Source organism: Apostichopus japonicus, chromosome 14 (genome assembly GCF_037975245.1).
Source record: "Apostichopus japonicus isolate 1M-3 chromosome 14, ASM3797524v1, whole genome shotgun sequence".
Classification (NCBI taxonomy): Eukaryota; Metazoa; Echinodermata; class Holothuroidea; order Aspidochirotida; family Stichopodidae; genus Apostichopus; species Apostichopus japonicus.
In genome coordinates, this window is record NC_092574.1 from 12,623,917 (window position 1) to 12,643,093 (window position 19,177).

At 37.3% G+C, this 19,177-nt stretch overlaps 1 protein-coding gene across 2 annotated transcripts in view; it reads right to left on the reverse strand.

Moving 5' to 3' along the window:
* The window catches only part of LOC139980290 (IgGFc-binding protein-like), a 157,216-nt gene that overhangs the window by 102,701 nt on the left and 35,338 nt on the right, over nucleotides 1-19,177 (reverse strand). Inside the window, exons 23-36 of one of the 2 annotated variants that reach the window (XM_071991837.1) lie at nucleotides 17,621-17,734; nucleotides 16,403-16,621; nucleotides 16,171-16,284; nucleotides 14,591-14,809; nucleotides 13,894-14,019; nucleotides 12,884-13,117; nucleotides 11,346-11,444; nucleotides 8,962-9,189; nucleotides 6,496-6,594; nucleotides 5,808-6,041; nucleotides 5,099-5,206; nucleotides 3,399-3,629; nucleotides 2,793-2,903; nucleotides 1,667-1,915 (exon numbers count right to left, since the gene is read on the reverse strand). In XM_071991837.1, coding sequence (XP_071847938.1) covers nucleotides 1,667-1,915; nucleotides 2,793-2,903; nucleotides 3,399-3,629; nucleotides 5,099-5,206; nucleotides 5,808-6,041; nucleotides 6,496-6,594; nucleotides 8,962-9,189; nucleotides 11,346-11,444; nucleotides 12,884-13,117; nucleotides 13,894-14,019; nucleotides 14,591-14,809; nucleotides 16,171-16,284; nucleotides 16,403-16,621; nucleotides 17,621-17,734 — 2,385 coding nt within the window. The remainder of the gene's footprint in view (nucleotides 1-1,666; nucleotides 1,916-2,792; nucleotides 2,904-3,398; nucleotides 3,630-5,098; nucleotides 5,207-5,807; nucleotides 6,042-6,495; nucleotides 6,595-8,961; nucleotides 9,190-11,345; nucleotides 11,445-12,883; nucleotides 13,118-13,893; nucleotides 14,020-14,590; nucleotides 14,810-16,170; nucleotides 16,285-16,402; nucleotides 16,622-17,620; nucleotides 17,735-19,177) is intronic. The other variant, XM_071991838.1, reaches the window with a different exon arrangement.

Below are 19,177 nucleotides of genomic sequence, written 5' to 3' on the forward strand. Positions count from 1 at the left end.
GATATGATGGTGGCACTTTCTCAAATACCCCTAACCCTAACCCCTATCGGATATGATGGTGGCACTTTCTCAAATACCCCTAACCCTAACCCCTATCCGATATGATGGTGGCACTTTCTCAAATTCCCCTAACCCTAACCCTAACCCCTATCAGATATGATGGTGGCACTTTCTCAAATACCCCTAACCCTAACCCCTATCGGATATGATGGTGGCACTTTCTCAAATTCCCCTAACCCTAACCCTAACCCCTATCAGATATGATGGTGGCACTTTCTCAAATACCCCTAACCCTAACCCCTATCGGATATGATGGTGGCACTTTCTCAAATACCCCTAACCCAAACCCCTATCGGATATGATGGTGGCACTTTCTCAAATACCCCTAACCCTTACCCCTATCCGATATGATGGTGGCACTTTCTCAAATACCCCTAACCCTTACCCCTATACGATATGATGGTGGCACTTTCTCAAATACCCCTAACCCTAACCCCTATCGGATATGATGGTGGCACTTTCTCAAATACCCCTAACCCTAACCCCTATCGGATATGATGGTGGCACTTTCTCAAATACCCCTAACCCCTGTCGGATATGATGGTGGCAATTTCTCAAATACCCCTAACCCCAACCCCTATTGGATATGATGGTGGCACTTTCTCAAATACCCCTAACCCTAACCCCTATCGGATATGATGGTGGTACTTTCTCAAATACCCCTAGTCCCTATCTGTCATCACTGCAGTGCAGCCATGGTGAACAAGGTTGTTTGAAAACCACTGGAAGAACTGAACTAGACCCTATTTCCATATTAAAAAAACAGAAATACCAAATCGATGGAAGACTTGGTTCAACGACTCTGCAAAGCAGCAATTTTGGATATGTCCAGAAAATCTCGTTCCTGGTGAGGACTTGAATCCGGAACATAACAATTGTAATGCTTACAACTCTAGCCAATACAACAAGCCTTCAATAAGATCCCTTGCAAAGATGGCTTTAAACAGCTCTGAAATCAAAGCTAAATGCATGATACTTCATATACTCCTTCCTTATTCTTTGAATGAATAATTAGTACAATATAGAAAAGAAAAATATTTTTTTCAGCTGAGCTGAAGTAATCATATCTCTGTCTTTGCTGTTCCACCGTTATGTTTTTAAGAATTCATATATCGCTGATACAATATACTGATAGCTTTTGGTGACAGGCAACCAGAGCCAGGTCAGCGCCCTGTGGACAATTATTGTTACCGGCTTCCTTTTTCCTTTTTTTCCGTAAGTATGAAAATGAGAATACAAATGCTCTTTAGTTTGTATTTTTCCCCACCCCCCTACATATTTGCCAGAGCCACCACCCCCCTCCCCTGCATCTCATCATCAGGCCTGGTTGTGATTTTATGACAAGTGAATCAAACAGTTCACAGCAAGCTTCTACCCACTGGAAAAAAAAATCATTTCAAGCATGTTCAGAGAGAAATTTAAGAATGGCACGAAACCTAGAGGTCGCCGCATGTGTTTCAGAATGAGTTCTTTGTGGACAATATAATATGATTTACTAAGTTTGGCTCTTCTCTGTGCAAGAAAACTACCATATTGGACCAAACAACAGTCATGGTACACAATGGGAACTAACCAAAGGAAATACAGAAGATGAAAAACAACTTACGTTCATCTGTGATTGTACAAACGATGGAAGCCTCTCCAGGAACACCAGAAATGACACCAGGAGATTGTACATTCCCGATAGAGACAGTGTAGTCTTCTAAGGCTAGGTCTGGGTTAACATTGTCCAAGATGTTGACAACAAATGGAACACATGCATTGTCACCTTGATTTGCTTGAATTGTAACCATGGGTGCACTTGGGACAGCAAAATCCTCTCCTTGAGTTGCAGTTCCACCTATCACGTTAACAGCTATGAGGGGAGAAACATTTGTACTTGTTAAATATACCCTGAATACTGGAGTTGCTTTCCCCAAAAGTTTTCTAAACTGACCAATAATAATTCTAGAAAAAAAAAAAAAAATCAAAAGAAATCTACAATGTATACAGAGGTAAGACCTATAGTTTAACTCGCAGACAGTTGAATAACATGAGAGAGATGATCATGCTCCTAGATATAATCTTTTGCATCTTAACAGCATATTTCCTTGCCAAGAGTGTTCAAATTTATCTGAAAATCATACTCACGTTTAATGTATATGTGCAAATGTGGATTTAGTCACCACCATTCTATAGTTTAGATTTCCATTTCAGGTCACAAACAGGGCAATAACAGCACTTCCCATGTCAATTACAGGACCAAACTCAACCAACATTTGTCAATTTATCCAACACTTTTGCAGACTGCACCGGTTACTCAAAATTTTAGACATGTTGTATGAATCAAGTTGACTTGCTGCTTGTTTGCCAACAACTGAGCAAAACCTCAACTTAGAGGAAAAGGCCTCAATATTTTAGCATACATGTAAATATGCAGGAAGCAAATGGGCATGGCTCAAGGAATGAGTTACATCTGACACAAACAACTGGACTTGCACATGTAGGCAAGTAGCCCTGTCACTTTTGTTACATCCCAGTAACATGTACACATATGCCACCAAAACTAAAGGCTGTATGGCAATGAAAGTCAACAAAGAAAGTCATCCCAATATTAGTCATCACATATTGCCAGAGTATAACCTTTTAGCAGTTTAGATGTTGTCCATAGGAACAAATACCACATGTTGAACAAATGACACCTGTAAACCTTTGTTGCTATGAATTAATACAGTTAACTTACAAATACTTACTTATCTGTACAGGAACAGGAAGGTTCAATGCTGAGCAGATCCTGAAAGTTGCAAAACCAGCTAACTCGTCTATCGGATTTGGTGAATCCTTCACAAGGCTAATGCTGCTAACTTTAGACAAATGCAAAAAAAAAAATTTTAATCAAAAAGATAGCTAAATATAAAGAATTACAATGAAGCACATAGCAATCTAAGTGTCATTTCTCCAAAACTAAATGTGCTACGATGAAAATTTTTGAAGGTATGTTTGTTTATGCATAAATTTTAGTTGGTAAATTGTTGCATAGAAATTGGATTCTTAATATCAGACTAACAATGTATCCATTAGGTAGATTACTTATGCATCACTGCAGACAATGTAGGTAGAAAAAACTTTGGAAAAATGCTATAGTTTTTTGTTTTTTTTGGCAAGTCATTTAATATACATGAAAAAGTGCCTGGGGAAAAGAATTTGTAGGATGGACTCTATTTAGACAATCTTTTGATCAACTGCTAATTTATTTTTTGGAAAGCAGGAGGGAAGAGCCCTACTAATTTTGACTGAGATTTATGTAAGGTTTATCGGTTTTACAGAATTAAAGAATCTGCAATGTTTGAGATGTTTACCATCGTTATCCAGAAGGGTGACAGTTGAGGTAGACATGGCATCCACTGTTCGAGTATTTCCTGTCGAGCTGATGATGAACACCTCCAGGATCTCATCCAACTCCACAATTGAATCGTCAATCGGGAGGACATTGATTGGAATGCTAATAGAGCCAGCGGGTAACGTAGCAACAAATTGAACGAGAGAGAAATCGGCACCGGATGTGGCTGTTATTGGTGTGACCCCAATGGCTGGATAACACAGAGACACACAAGAAAAAAAAAGAAAAAAACATTCAAAATCTGACCAAGCAAATCTGAAAAGATTGTTTTATATCATGTTGTTTAAAGCAATAAGCAATAAAACCAATCAACTTTTGAATGCATCTCTGGATATCTTTTTGATTTAACCAATTTAGCAATTTTACAAGAAAACTAAAAAAAAAAAAAAAAACTATTAAACCTGGTAAGCTTTGAAGAATACTAGTCCTGTATAATTTATGGCCTTTCGTCTACTTATTTACTGATTGCAGGCACTGCTAGAAAAGAATGATTAGACCATTGGTTGAATCATTTTCTTACTTTCTTACTTACTTATGATTCAACTAGCTTTGATATTGAAACATTAATAATATAAACTTATAACTTACAAATTCCAATAAATAATCTCAATTTCACGGAGGGCATCTTTTGGGGATTGAGAAATATGGTTATGGACGTTTGATAGACAGAAGATGGTTTATGATCAACCGCTGGCTTTGAAGGATTACTTCAGACAGCAATTTAGTATTGATAGTCCCTCCCCCAGGAAGAGAAAGACACATTTTCAGTGCTAGTCATGTTTGTCAATAGTCATTTTCAGTTCTAAAATAGTCAGCCTTAAAACAAGCCCTGTCTTCTGGAATGATTCTTCAAGGCTAACATCCATGTTGACGTCAGCTCCTTGGTAAATGCGTTAATGTTACTGTTATTGATCCATATGTGTTATGAATTCTAATGACTCAACCACGAGATGTTGCTTTAACATTCATGTAAACAATAGAGTATCCCCTTGATGACATTAAACACCATCTGTCCTTGAGAAAATTTGGTAAACCATTGAAAACTTGTTATTTGAGATCATAAACGACCCAGAGATCTTTAAATGGTATAGAATGGTATAGAAACAAGACATTGATGATAGCAGTGTTCTATAACAATCTACAAGGTATCCATATTAAACCTTGTGCCTGGATGATAGCAGTGTTCTATAACAATCCACAACGTATACAAAGTAAACATTGTGCCTGGATAATAGCAGTGTTCTATAACAATCTACAACGTATACAAATTAAACCTTGTTCCTGGATGATAGCAGTGTTCTATAACAATCTACAACGTATACAAATTAAACCTTGTGCCTTGATGATAGCAGTGTTCTATAACAATCTACAATGTATCCATATTAAACCATGTTCCTGGATGATAGCAGTGTTCTATAACAATCTACAACGTATATAAATTAAACCTTGTGCCTGGATGATAGCAGTGTTCTATAACAATCAACAACGTATACAAATTAAACGTTGTGCCTGGATGATAGCAGTGTTCTATAACAATCAACAACGTATACAAATTAAACGTTGTGCCTGGATGATAGCAGTGTTCTATAACAATCTACAACGTATACAATTAAACGTTGTGCCTTAAGTCGTCCATCCAATATCTTAAATACTACTTACAGATCATGATGTCGACCGGCAAGGTTTGTGCAGCAACCAAACTGAGAGCACCAGCAGGATCTGACTCTGGAAATGCTATGTTATTCGGGACCAACATCAGGAGAACACCTACAGAATAAAACAGCTTCATTTGTTATGAGCAATTCTACAAACAAGTTGTCAACTATCATAGTTACAGAGTTACAATATTCCACAGTTCAAATCAAGCAAGCCAGTGTAATGTTTCCATGTTACAAGGAGGAAATGCTAGACTCCATTGTATATATATTTGTATTTTATAAACATAACAAAAGTAATATCTGAGGGAAAAATCAGAGTAGTTTCCATATTTTATGACCTAATTTAACCATATTTGATGATATATCTTAATGGATGAGGGGAGAGGTTGAGAGGGGGTGGGAAGGGGATGGCAGGGAGTGAGGTGGGGAAATAAAGTTCAAGATAATATATATTAGAAGAGAACATCTTTTTTCCACATTTTATGACCTAATTTTACCATACTTTGGTGATATATCTTAATGGATGAGGGGAAATGTTGGGGGGCGGCAGGGAGTGCGTGAGGTGGGGGGGGGGAATGAAGTTCAAGATACTATATAATTAGAAGGGAACATCTTTGGCTTCATCTTCAGGTTGAGAGACAGAGCAGAGACAACATGCGAGATATTTTGCTGAAGTGTTTCCATGGTAACTCTTTAATTTGAATACTCACCAGAATTGATGTCTGAAATAACCACTGAGGCAGATGCCAAAGACGGTGTACCGACTGTAGTAGCAGAAATTGAGATTCCAACCGTTTCGTCTCCTTCAATAATATTGTCAGTAGCCGTATCCAGAACAACGGTAGCGCACATCTGTCCAGCTGGTATGACCACCTGCAAACCTGCGCCAATGAAGGTGTCAAAGTCAGCTTGTGTTACCCCTGGTGAAGGGTTGAGAGTCAGTGCTAAAAAAGAACAAAAATAAACAATGATATAAACAACAAATACAAAAATGGAATGTCAGAGATGCAAATTAAACATAGTCCAAAGACATGTGACTTGAAGATGTTGAGCAGAACTCCATAAATTTGTCAAAGAACATCAGTCAAAATTAACATACAGCAATGTAGTTTCAAATTTGCAAAAACTTGAATGAATAAACCCAACTATGTGTTTTGCGAATGCATAGTTAACACAAATGTTATAAATTACAGTACCAAAATGGTTAGCGTACGACAGAGTGTACCACATATAGATTCTGAAATAATTATGTAAAACAACACTCCCCCACAGTAATCCAACATAAGAGTATTCCAAAATGTCAAGCATTATTATTCAGAGATGTAAGAGAACTATAAATGACATGTAAACAATGATCGATGTGACCACTCAATAAATGGAACTGATACGGTAACTTACATACGACATTATCCACATTTATCGCACGGCTGTTACAAACTTCCAGTCCAATAGCATTGCCCTCATCAACAGCAAATCCAGTCGTAGAGAATGATACCACTGAGGGAGAAAAGCAACAGAAAATAACCCCTTGAAATGATTGTTAACTACTAATATAATATGAGTTATATTACCAATCAGTTCTTTGTATATTAAACCTTAGCTTGATCAGTCTCCTGCAGACTAATCCTCAATTATAAATTACTTGGTCAGTCTTCTGCAAGTTAGATGCTATATAATAAATTACTTGGTCAATCTCCTGCAAGACCGATCCTATGTAATTAAGAACTTGATCAGTCTCCTGCAAGACCGATCCTATGTAATTAAGAACTTGATCAGTCTCCTGCAAGACCGATCCTAGGTAATAAAGTACTTGAGCAGTCTCCTGCAAGACCGATCCTATGTAATTAAGAACTTGATCAGTCTCCTGCAAGACCGATCCTATGTAATAAAGTACTTGGTCAGTCTCCTGCAAGACCGATCCTATGTAATTAAGAACTTGATCAGTCTCCTGCAAGACCGATCCTATGTAATAAAGTACTTGGTCAGTCTCCTGCAAGACTGATCCTATGTAATAAAGTACTTGGTCAGTCTCCTGCAAGACCGATCTTATGTAATAAAGTACTTGGTCGGTCTCCTGCAGGACTGATCTTATGTAACAAAAGTACTTGGTCAGTCTTCTGCAAGACTAATCGTATGTAATAAATTACTTGGTCAATCTCCTGCAAGACCCATCCTATGTAATAAAGTACTTGGTCAGTCTCCTGCAAGATCGATCCTATGGAATAAAGTACTTGATCAGTCTCCTGCAAGACCGATCTTATGTAATAAAGTACTTGGTCGGTCTCCTGCAGGACTGATCTTATGTAACAAAAGTACTTGGTCAGTCTTCTGCAAGACTAATCGTATGTAATAAATTACTTGGTCAATCTCCTGCAAGACCGATCCTATGTAATAAAGTACTTGGTCAGTCTCCTGCAAGACCGATCCTATGGAATAAAGTACTTGATCAGTCTCCTGCAAGACCGATCCTATGTAATAAAGTACTTGGTCAGTCTTCTGCAAGACCGATCCTATGTAACGAAATAATTGGTCAGTCTCCTGCAGGACTGATCTTATGTAACAAAAGTACTTGGTCATTCTTCTGCAAGACTTATCGTATGTAAAAAAATTACTTGGTCAATCTCCTGCAAGACCGATCCTATGTAACGAAATAATTGGTCAGTCTCCTGCAAGACCATTCCTATGTTATTAAGAACTTGATCAGTCTCCTGCAAGACCGATCCTATGTAATAAAGTACTTAGTCAGTCTTCTGCAAGACTTATCATATGTAAAAAATTACTTGGTCAATCTCCTGCAAGACCGATCCTATGTAACGAAATAAATGGTCAGTCTCCTGCAAGACCATTCCTATGTTATTAAGAACTTGATCAGTCTCCTGCAAGACCAATCCTATGTAATAAAGTACTTGGTCAGTCTTCTGCAAGACTAATCGTATGTCATAAAGTACTTGGTCAATCTTCTGCAAGACCGATCTTATGCAATAAAGTACTTGGTCAGTCTTCTGCAAGACTAATCGTTTGTAATAAATTACTTGTTCAATCTCCTGCAGGACTGATCTTATGTAACAAAAGTACTTGGTCAGTCTTCAGCAAGACTAATCGTATGTAATAAATTACTAGGTCAATCTCCTGCAAGACCGATCTTATGTAACAAAATAATTGGTCAGTCTCCTGCAAGACCATTCCTATGTTATTAAGAACTTGATCAGTCTCCTGCAAGACTAATCGTTTGTAATAAACTACTTGGTCAATCTCCTGCAAGACCGATCCTATGTAACAAAATAATTGGTCAGTCTCCTGCAAGACTGATCCTATGTAATAAAGTACTTGGTCGGTCTTCTGCAAGACTAATTGTTTGCAATAAATTACTTGGTCAATCTCCTGCAAGACCGATCTTATGTAATTAAGAACTTGATCAGTCTCCTGCAAGACTAATCGTATGTAATAAAGTACTTGGTCGGTCTCCTGCAGGATCGATCCCATATAACAAAAGCACCTGGTCAGTCTCTTGAAAGATTCAGCCTACGTAATACATTACTTGCTCAGTCTACACCTGCGGGATCAGTCACATATTATAAACTACTTTGTCAGTCTCCTCATACATTTTTCAGATCTTTGTGCATTTTAACCTATAGTCAGCAAAACAGGAATAAGTTTATGTACAAATATAATGAAAGCATTCTAGGCCTATAAGTGAAGCATTTTCTTATGAAACATAACAGCCCTTTTGATGTTATTTAACAAGTATCCTATGTGATAATAATGGAGTGAACCCTCAAATTTATGATGTAGCAGGGAATGTTACATTACAAACAACTTCAGACCTTGTAAGGTTCTCATATTTTAGAGGATGCTTGTACAAACCAATGGGTGCAGGACTAATATTGACTGTGGCATCAGGACCAAGGGTGCCCTCTGTGGCTGATGTCATGGAGATTGTAAATGTCTCAACGGTTGGATCAGTATCTGCTACGGTTGGCACATCGATGGATTCACACATTGCGTTGGATGGTATGTTAATAAACGTTGGGAGAACGCCAATAACGAATAAATCCAATGATGATGTAGGTGGGGCAAAGTTGAAAGTTATACCTGGGAGAAACCAACCAAAAAAAAAAAAGGAAAATAACTCAAAATGTTTGCAATCATGCAAACGTATGGCAGTCACCACTGGTGGACAACGTTTATCATATTCAAAGTAAGTTGAAACTACATCGCTTAACCAGAATGCAAAAAAGGAATTGCGGTTTTGATGCAGTTTTCTTCATGAATCTCATGTAATGTATAGTGAGGGTGTACAACACACTTGATCTTTAAGTACTACAGTGAAAAGCAGTGTGATGTGACAAACAAAAAATTTTAAAAAAGACACAGGCTGTCCTGAAATGACCACTGACCTCAACAACAGGCTTCTTGTACTAAATGTGTTACTAAATATAACATCTGTCATTGATGAAATATTGTGTGAACATGTTTTTTTTACAATTTGATCCCTGGTAAACTCTAACAAGCATTGACCTCAGCTCATAATATTAGGCTTGTGGTACCCAATGTGGTACAATAACATATCAAATATGCGATCTGTCCAAGCTTCCCTTGTGATATTATATATATTATATATTAAGGAAGATGTGTTAGTGTAGAGAGACAGGCAAGAGGGGAGTGAGGCAAAAATGTTAGGCATTTGTTGACTTCAAATGACATTTGACCTCCACCAAAAACAATAGACTTCCTGAACTGAATGTGGTACTTCTACACACCAATATTAGATTTGCCCAAGCTTCCATTCTTGAGATATCATGTTTACATGGTTTTCAAAGTTTGACTTCTGGTGACCCCAAATGACCTTTGACCTCCTCAAAAAGCGATAGGGTTCTTGTACTCATTGTGGTTCATACACGTATTAAATATGAGATCAGCCCAAGCTTACGTTACAAGTTTTTCACAATTTGACCCCTGGTGACCTCAAATGACCTCCACAATAAACAATAGGCTTTGGTACTCAATGTGATACTTCTACACAGCAATATGAAATTGGTCCCAACCTTCCCTTTTCAGATATTGTGTTTACAAGCTAGGCGTCACAAATGCACACACTCGCACACGCCATCATTAATGCAAAGGTTACGACTATCATCGAAACACAAAGACGACCACTATAGATGAAAGCAAGGCGGAATTGATATCACTTCTTGTATAATAGTGTAATTAAATACTGGCATTCCTATTATACAGGATGAGAAGAGAGCCATATCAAATCTTGAAGTTCAACAGGCAACTCTTGGCAATACTTCTGTACGACTAGCAAACTACACTGAGATAAATCGCTGTGACTGAATTCCTATTCTTGTGGAAATACCTCTTTTCAAATCTTGACCTTGTTTTGGTTGCTTCCAATTCTATACAAATTGTATCTAAGGCTTCATTGAATTTGCCAAAGGAATGCATTTGCTGAGGAATTATTAAATTTGGAATCTTAGATGATAACAGCTTAATTTTGTACTAACAACACACATATACATAGCACCAATGTTGTTAAAGGTCTCTAACTAGTAGAAACATTTTTTCCCTTTTTTTTTCTTTGTCTAATCATAGTTGAAATTGCTAACTTATAAATCTGTATGATAAACATCATGTATTGAACCCTCCTTGGAATGACTCAGGCTTACTTCTAGAAGGAGGTTTTTTTTTTTCAAGTACTCCTTGAAGATGACAAAGTTTGTTTAATATATAAAAAAAAACGAATTTAAGTTTGCTGTTGTGGAGGACTTACCAATGTTGTCTAAGTTTGCTGTGGTGGAGGACTTACCAATGTTGTTCAAGTTTGCTGTGGTGGAGGACTTACCAATGTTGTTTTAAGTTTGCTGTGGTGGAGAACTTACCAATGTTGTTTTAAATTTGCTGTGGTGGAGGACTTACCAATGTTGTTGAAGTTTGCTGTGGTGGAGGACTTACCAATGTTGTTTTAAGTTTGCTGTGGTGGAGGACTTACCAATGTTGTTTTAAGTTTGCTGTTGTGGAGGACTTACCAATGTTGTTTAAGTTTGCTGTGGTGGAGGACTTACCAATGTTGTTTAAGTTTGCTGTGATGGAGGACTTACCAATGTTGTTTTAAGTTTGCTGTGGTGGAGGACTTATCAATGTTGTTTTAAGTTTGCTGTGGTGGAGGACTTACCAATGTTGTTTTAAGTTTGCTGTGGTGGAGGACTTACCAATGTTGTTTAAGTTTGCTGTGGTGGAGGACTTACCAATGTTGTTTACATTTCCTGTGATGGAGGACCTACAAATTCGAAGACTGAAGGGGTTACCCGCATTGACATTATAGATAGCTGGGTCAAATTGTAAACCTGGCAGACAGAATGTAAAAGAAACAAGGTCAATGTAAGATATCATAAACAGGTGTCTTAACCCTTGAAAGGCAAAAATAAACAAAACAAGGCAAAAATACGTAGATATGAAAATAGTTATTATTTGAACAAATTTCAAAGAAGGGTTTAGACTCTTTCATGTTCACAGGATAGTCCAGAGGAAAGATGAACATATTCTAGGTATGCTGCTGAAAATTGCATTCCAATCGCACCTAGCATTTTCCAGATGCCAACATTTCAAGTGGACCCGTTGTACAGCAGCAGTAAACTTGTACAAGCAGGTGTGATGTCACAGAATCACAATGACACAGTTCTTCTAGGCTTTACTTTTATTTTAAAAATTGTACAGCCAATTTGCTTCCTCAAAACTGGGATGCTTTATAATATGGGTACACCAGTCATTGGGTTATCAGGGGTGTAGCCAGGATTTTCAAAGTTGTAGGCACGACTATCCGAGCGGAGCGCCACCATTGGTTGGCACAGGGAGTTACAAGAAAAAAAGTGCTGCAGCTCTATAAAGTCTGTTAATCAATGATAGGCTTATTCGACTGTGGAATGTTTCTCAACTGAAATATTATCTGCGTAAATGGGTTCATAACTAGATGTTAAAAAACTGACAAGATCGGATCCTAGTCCATTTCCGCGGGTAGAGTGTTGAATGAAACGGCACGCGATAGAAATGACAGCCTAGATGACAGAACAATAGGTAACTCAATTTAGCTATACTCTTGCTACGTTCAATTCAATAGTTTTCCTGTCTAGACTCTTAAACTCGTCCAGCAAGCTTATGGATTTGAATGCAAGCTTATTGTGTTTTTAAAAAAAAAATATAACTTGGCCAAAAAAGTGTAGGCCCGAGACTACAGTGCTACATACTGGCTACGCCCCTGGTTATGGATACCTTTACATCCCCTCAATTGAAGTTGGAACCCGTCCAATCTGTGGTCACAACAATAAAGTAAAAAATCAAGTAAAGAAAAAACATTTTGCTGTCAGTGTGCAACTATGACATCACACCTGTTTGCTTGAAGTTCGTTTTTTTTTATTCAAAACTGACAGTTTCAATGATCAGTATTTCGAGACTGGCAAGAAGGGATTGGATGCAAATTTCACCAGGATACTTTCATCGCTCAAAAACATTTTTCCTCTGGACTATCCTTTCAATCGTCATTATCATCATAATTATAAATGACCATAATTATCATTCAGATTATGCTCATTAAAGTCAATGTTCTTTTCCTTAAACAATTTATAATGACCATAATTATCATTCAGATTATGCTCATTATAGTCAATGTTCTTGTCCTTAAACAATTTATAAATGTTTGTAACTGCAAAGGTAAAGTCCTAATTTAACTAAGTACTAAAACATTTTAAAATTAGTGATCAAATTTGCTACAAAACAAGGTTATTCATACTTAGTGAACGGTCAAGAATCTCCAAAGTTACTGGAGGACCTATTTCCAGAGCACTCGGAAACACATTGATGATGCTCACAGAGAAAGTCTCTAATTGCTCAGTGAGGGTGTCATCAACTGCAAAGAACGGACTTGAAGCTGAGCAAGGGTTACCGACAGTAGGAGAAAATTGTATTGGGCTATCAATGTTTGTAAAATCAGTAGCAGTTGCAGTTATCGGGGTGGCTTGTAGACCTGAAAATGAATTGCAAAAATAAGTTAGGACAAAATGACAGACAGAAGGACAAAAGTTGATATCTGCATGTAAAGATAAATTCAGAATCTACTTTTGTTGTCTTGTTTTGGCTGCTACCGCTGCTGCTATTATTATTATTTACCATTATCCCAAGACTCAAGGTTTTATATCCAAATGTTGTATCATTTCCATTCAGTTTCTGATAACATATATCCTGCAGCATACTCAAAGCAGAACAGGAATCCTGCTTCTATTATAGCACAGGAATTTTACTGCTGCTGTAATTGCACAGGAATTATACTGCTACTGTTCTCGCACAGGAATTAATTCATCTCATAGCAAATGTAATCATAGCCTATGCTGCATATAGGAATCAAAGTTCAAGTTTCTCTGGTTATAATCACTGAACAAATATTGAGGATAAAGTCCAACTAACTTTGTGCTTCTTTGGATGAGTAAAAAAACTAAATCAGTTTTCCTCACAGCTAGAGTACTTGCTGTAGTAGGTAACATGCATGAATCTGGAAGTGGCCAATGGTTAAGAGATTTGCCCAGATGCTGTAAGTTACCAATTTTAGTGTCTCTCATCTCTCTTCCCCTCCCCCTTCCCTCTCCACTCACCATCCCATCATTTCTCATAAATTTGATGGGTCACAAAACTCCTCAAACCATGTTAGGGATGATTGCATAATGCCTAAGACAAGATTGATGTTATTACTTATTAGAAACATGACTTCATATGTAAGATAATGCAAAGAAACATTTGTTAACATACTGGCTAAGATATTAGCAGGAAAGTTTCCATCTGTGCCTGGTGTGAAACAGACTTGGAAAGAAAAGGATGAACCTTCCATGACTGTCATCTGCAAAAAGTCCAATTCTACCATTCCATTCATTCCATCTGCAACATAGGATGAAAAAACAAGAATAGAGATTCCACTTGTTATTGGTATCTGTAAACTCCACCTTTCCTATTGTAAATGGACACATAGTTCCAAAACCTACCTTATTTCCTTGCCCTTCATCATTCCCAGTCTAAATGAAGCTGTACACCTACTCGTTTTTCTTCTACAAGTCACCTCAGTATTTACAAGAGGAAGATTAATCCAATGGAAATATCGACATTCACAAAGCTGTACAACTCAAATACAACCACATTGCCCTACATAGCTCATCTGGTATATATTCCGTCTACAAGTTACTGTAACTTTACCGATAGCCTCACCAGGTAATCAATGCAATACCTTTGTGACCATACAAAGTCTCAGTAGCTTACTACACCATTAACTAGTTGCCCTACATAGCTCATCTGGTACATATTCCATCCTATAAGTTACTTTAACTTTTCCGAGCCCCTCACGAGGATATCAATGCTATCACTCTTACCCTGCTCTATATTTGCTATATCACTGAGTCTGGGCGAGTCCAACGCTAGTTCTAAACATATTAACTGTTATGACCAAAGATCTTACCATTGTCTATTACATTTAACGTAAATGTGTTTGCGGTGGGATCAATGAGCAATATGTTTGGTGGATTGGATATAGTGAGGGTAACGCTGTCCCCTTGTGGTTCCACGATTAAATCATCCACGATAACTATTGTAACAGTTGTACATGTCTGACCAGCAGGAATGGTAGCTTGAGAAGGGATAGCAAACTCAGTACTATCTGCTGTTTGGAAAGTCACAGCTGCCAGAAAAAAATAAAGGAAAAATATGTGAAAAATGCTAGAACGGTATTATTAGGAAAAAAGAAATTACGATCGAAATTTAGGAGTCTACCAAAATTACACATTTCAGTGCATGAAGTTCTTGTCTATTTGCACTTTCACTTCATACATGCTAAGCTACATCAAAATCCATCACTATAACAACCACTAGCCATGAACTATAAAATGACAATCAATTTATGCATAACAATACAAATATTCAGGCTGTTGCTTGAATATAAAAAAAACTGCTTGGTATGTCATTATACCATACAATACTTTTAAGTGTCCCAAAGGGGAAAAGCTCACAGCTGATACTCCAAATGATATCTAAGGATCATGTTCTTATCTCATATGAAACTACTTTTGTGTTCAGATATGAAGATTGCCAGATGAATAAGAGTATGTTCAAATAGCATAGGATATTAAAATACTACCCAGAAACAAAACACTCTTACATGTCATACTAGGAATGATCTTAGAGGAGTGTGTTTTAGTATCATGAGATAAAACCATAGTTTCTAGTATCATCATATATTAAAATACTGCCCATAAACAAAACACTCTTACATGTCATACTAGGAATGATCTTAAAGGAGTGTGTTTTAGTATCATGAGATCAAACCATAGTTTCTAATATCATCAGATATCAAAATACTGCCCATAAACAAAACACTCTTACATGTCATACTAGGAATGATCTTAGAGGAGTGTGTTTTAATATCATGAGATAAAACCATAGTTTCTAGTATCATCATATATTAAAATACTGCCCATAAACAAAACACTCTTACATGTCATACTAGGAAGGATCTTAAAAGAGTGTGTTTTAGTATCATGAGATAAAACCAGTTTCTAGTATCATCATATATTAAAATACTGCCCATAAACAAACCCTCTTACATGTCATACTAGGAATGATCTTAAAGGAGTGTGTTTTAGTATCATGAGATAAAACCATTGTTTCTAGTATCATCAGATATTAAAATACTGCCCATAAACAAAACAATCTTACATGTCATACTAGGAATGATCTTAAAGGAGTGTGTTTTAGTATCATAAGATAAAACCATAGTTTCTTGTATCATCAGATATTAAAATACTGCCCATAAACAAAACACTCTTACATGTCATACTAGGAATGATATCTCAAAGGAATGCATTTATGTAGAATGGTACTATATACTTAATCCATTGCTTTACATCTTAACTATCATTCTTGGAAACAGAATACAATGTAAAATTTATTGCCAGACCTGTACATAGTGCCAGAATTAATTCTGTGCGTTAAGAGAGTGATCGAGATTAAGATCATAAATCTGTTTTGCCACTGATAACTTACATACAGTCAAATCTACAGCAACAGGATTGGCTGGGGTAAGACAAAGCGTGGTCATGGCTGTTCCCTGATTCTCTTGTGCATTGCCTGTAGGCTGCAGAAATCCAACAGTTTGATCTGTAAGCATGAAATCAAAGGGGGTACATTAGAAGAATTCATTAGTTAAACTTTAGACATGTCTGAAGAAAGGATCATCTAGCTATGATACATAAGCTTTACATCAAATATATATTACCATTGTCTTGAACATTCAGAGTAAATGTGTTCGCTGCATTATCAATCATAACTGAAGCTGGAGGATTGGAGATGGTGATGCTAACGACATCACCAGCTGGTTCAACAATCAAGTCATCCACAATGGTGATTGTCAGCTGGGCACATATCTGACCAGCAATGATGGTGATGGTTGTAGGTACGGTAAAGTCTCCAGTGTTTGCAGTCACTGTTGTTACGTCTATCAAGAAATAAAGCATATAGATTTTTCTATTTAAAATGATTTTTTTAAGGAATTGGCATTATACGGTGTAACCTGACAGGTGAGACTTGAATATTTAAATATTATTAGGGGAGGGGAGATTCTAGAGAGTTATTCTGTACACTGAATATAACCAGACCAGATCAAAAATGAAACCAGCATGAAAACATTTCATGGTTCCTTTATTGCTGCTGCTCATTGAATTGATTAACAGGTTACACTCCAAGTATGTAATGATGAAGCAAGGTCAGTAGTTGCCCTGTGAAGTTATTAATGATACAAACATGTAAACAATGCAAAGCCACACTCCTTCATAAATACACATGTTATCAATTGCACACACCTCGCCATGTGTAGGCTACCTACCAATATCACACATTTGAAGAAACTTTGACTTATGATTGTCTAGTTATTGCAAGTTTTGAAAATTTTGCATTTGACCCTGTGACCTAACCATCAGCCCCACTTCCTCATAAATATGCATGATATCACATGCAGGACACATCAGCATGTGTAGGGATATCACCGATTTGTGCATACTAAGCTTGAAGAAACTACAACTTGTGGTTGCCTAGTTATTGCAATTTGAAGATTTTGACATTTCACCCTGTGATCTCATTAATATTCATTATGTGAGCACCAACTTATTATTTACCTCCCACCCACCACGTATGGCGTTAATCAATCATTCCCTTGTTGAGTTATTGTGCATACAAACTAAAGTGTTGCACACATAAACATACAGCCACACGCACACACGCACAGACCTGACTACAAAGGTTCTTTTGCTTTCAGAAAGGAACCACAAATGGTGTAATGTAAGTGTACATGGCAGAACCCTGATCATCAGATGATTATTAAATGCCTGCAAGATGAAGTAAGAAGTGTTGCTAGTTAAAGTCAGATACCATCATCACTGCTGCAAACATACCATTACTTTGTGCGGCCAGTTAGCAATGATACACGGTTGCAACTTACCTAGGGTGACTGGTACAAGTAGAGGTGTCGCAGGAACAAGGCACACTGATGTTACAGCTGTACCGTCATTTTCAACAGCATTACCTGCTGTTGGCACGAACCCGACAACAGGTACTGAAAAGGGAACAAACGAAATGACTTGATAAGACTTTGAAAATACTAACATGAAAGCTTCATATGAATTTCCAGATACTTAAGCATCACATGGAGAAACTCTGAGTTTGTTGCAGTGTGATCATAGCAACCATTTGAAATAAAGCATAGCAACAATTTGATCATGAGTAATATATAAAATATAAATACTCCCAATTATTCCAGGCAGTGGCGGAGCGTCCATACAGTCAGGGGGGCGGATGCCCCCCCCCCTGACGGACTCAAATGGACTGCTGGCGCCCTCTTCAGCTTTTTACCACTTTTTACTTATTTTACTTATTACACTTTTTATTGCGCTCTCAAATACCTATTGACATTTGTCACATTTTGTTGGTATAATTTTCTGACAAAATGGCGATGACACCTATTTATTCTTCGTTTATCTGCAAATTAACAAGGCCCGGAAAGGGTCATTTCAGGCGATATAGGGAGTATCTTTACTCCAAAATTTCTTTACGCTCTGCACAACCTGTCGTGGCGCTCCGCTTAGACAGTGTGTCGAAAGCGCCCCTACAGACCATTCTCGCTCCCCTGACCAATACCCCTAGCTCCGCCACTGATTCCAAGAGCTATTCTTACACTGATATAAATCTCAACCATGGAAACAAATCATGTATTTTTCCAGTGACACAAATATTCTTTAAATGCATTTTAATGGGTTGCTTTCGATATGTGGCTTGTTCAAGTTTTTGCCCAACTTGTATGCTTCACAAGATCCTTCACATACCACTCCCGTGAAATGTTTATTTGTCTTAAATCAAACACTATCGACGACGTTCTCTTCGCAACTGCCTAATTGGCAAATCATCGATGACATGGAATGTTGCCCTTGTAAAATTACACCAAACCAATTGGTTTTCTTTCTATATACATGCAGTTCCAAGTCTTCTTGTTCTTCGCTCTAAATATTACTTTTCTCTTTGGCACTTCCATATTCCATAAGCTTCATATATCTTAGTGACTTCTTTGACATTAGTTTTCCTCTGTCTACTTGTATGTAGTAGGAACTCCTGCAACTTCCTCTCCCTCTTTTCATTCCAAAAATATAAAAATATCCAGACTATAAAGTATTCTTAGTTCAGCTTAATTTCAGTACACCCCCACCCCCCACCCCGAACACAACCCCCACCCCCCCCCCAACACACACACCCCAAGTGTTTTCATAGCATCCGAATAAGCTTAGCCTTATCCTGAAATATGACTTTTTTACTTTGGTCATTTTATTTTGAATTTTTATGTATTCCAAATTTTTACTTTTGCAATTAATATCCACTATTTTGAAAAAATAAGGTATATTTAACTACAAAGATGTACAAAACAACTCATGTCTGTTGGAATTCTATGAGTAACATTTGCTTGGACTCCCAAGAGGGAGACAGTCCAGGTTTCTACATAGTATCAAAG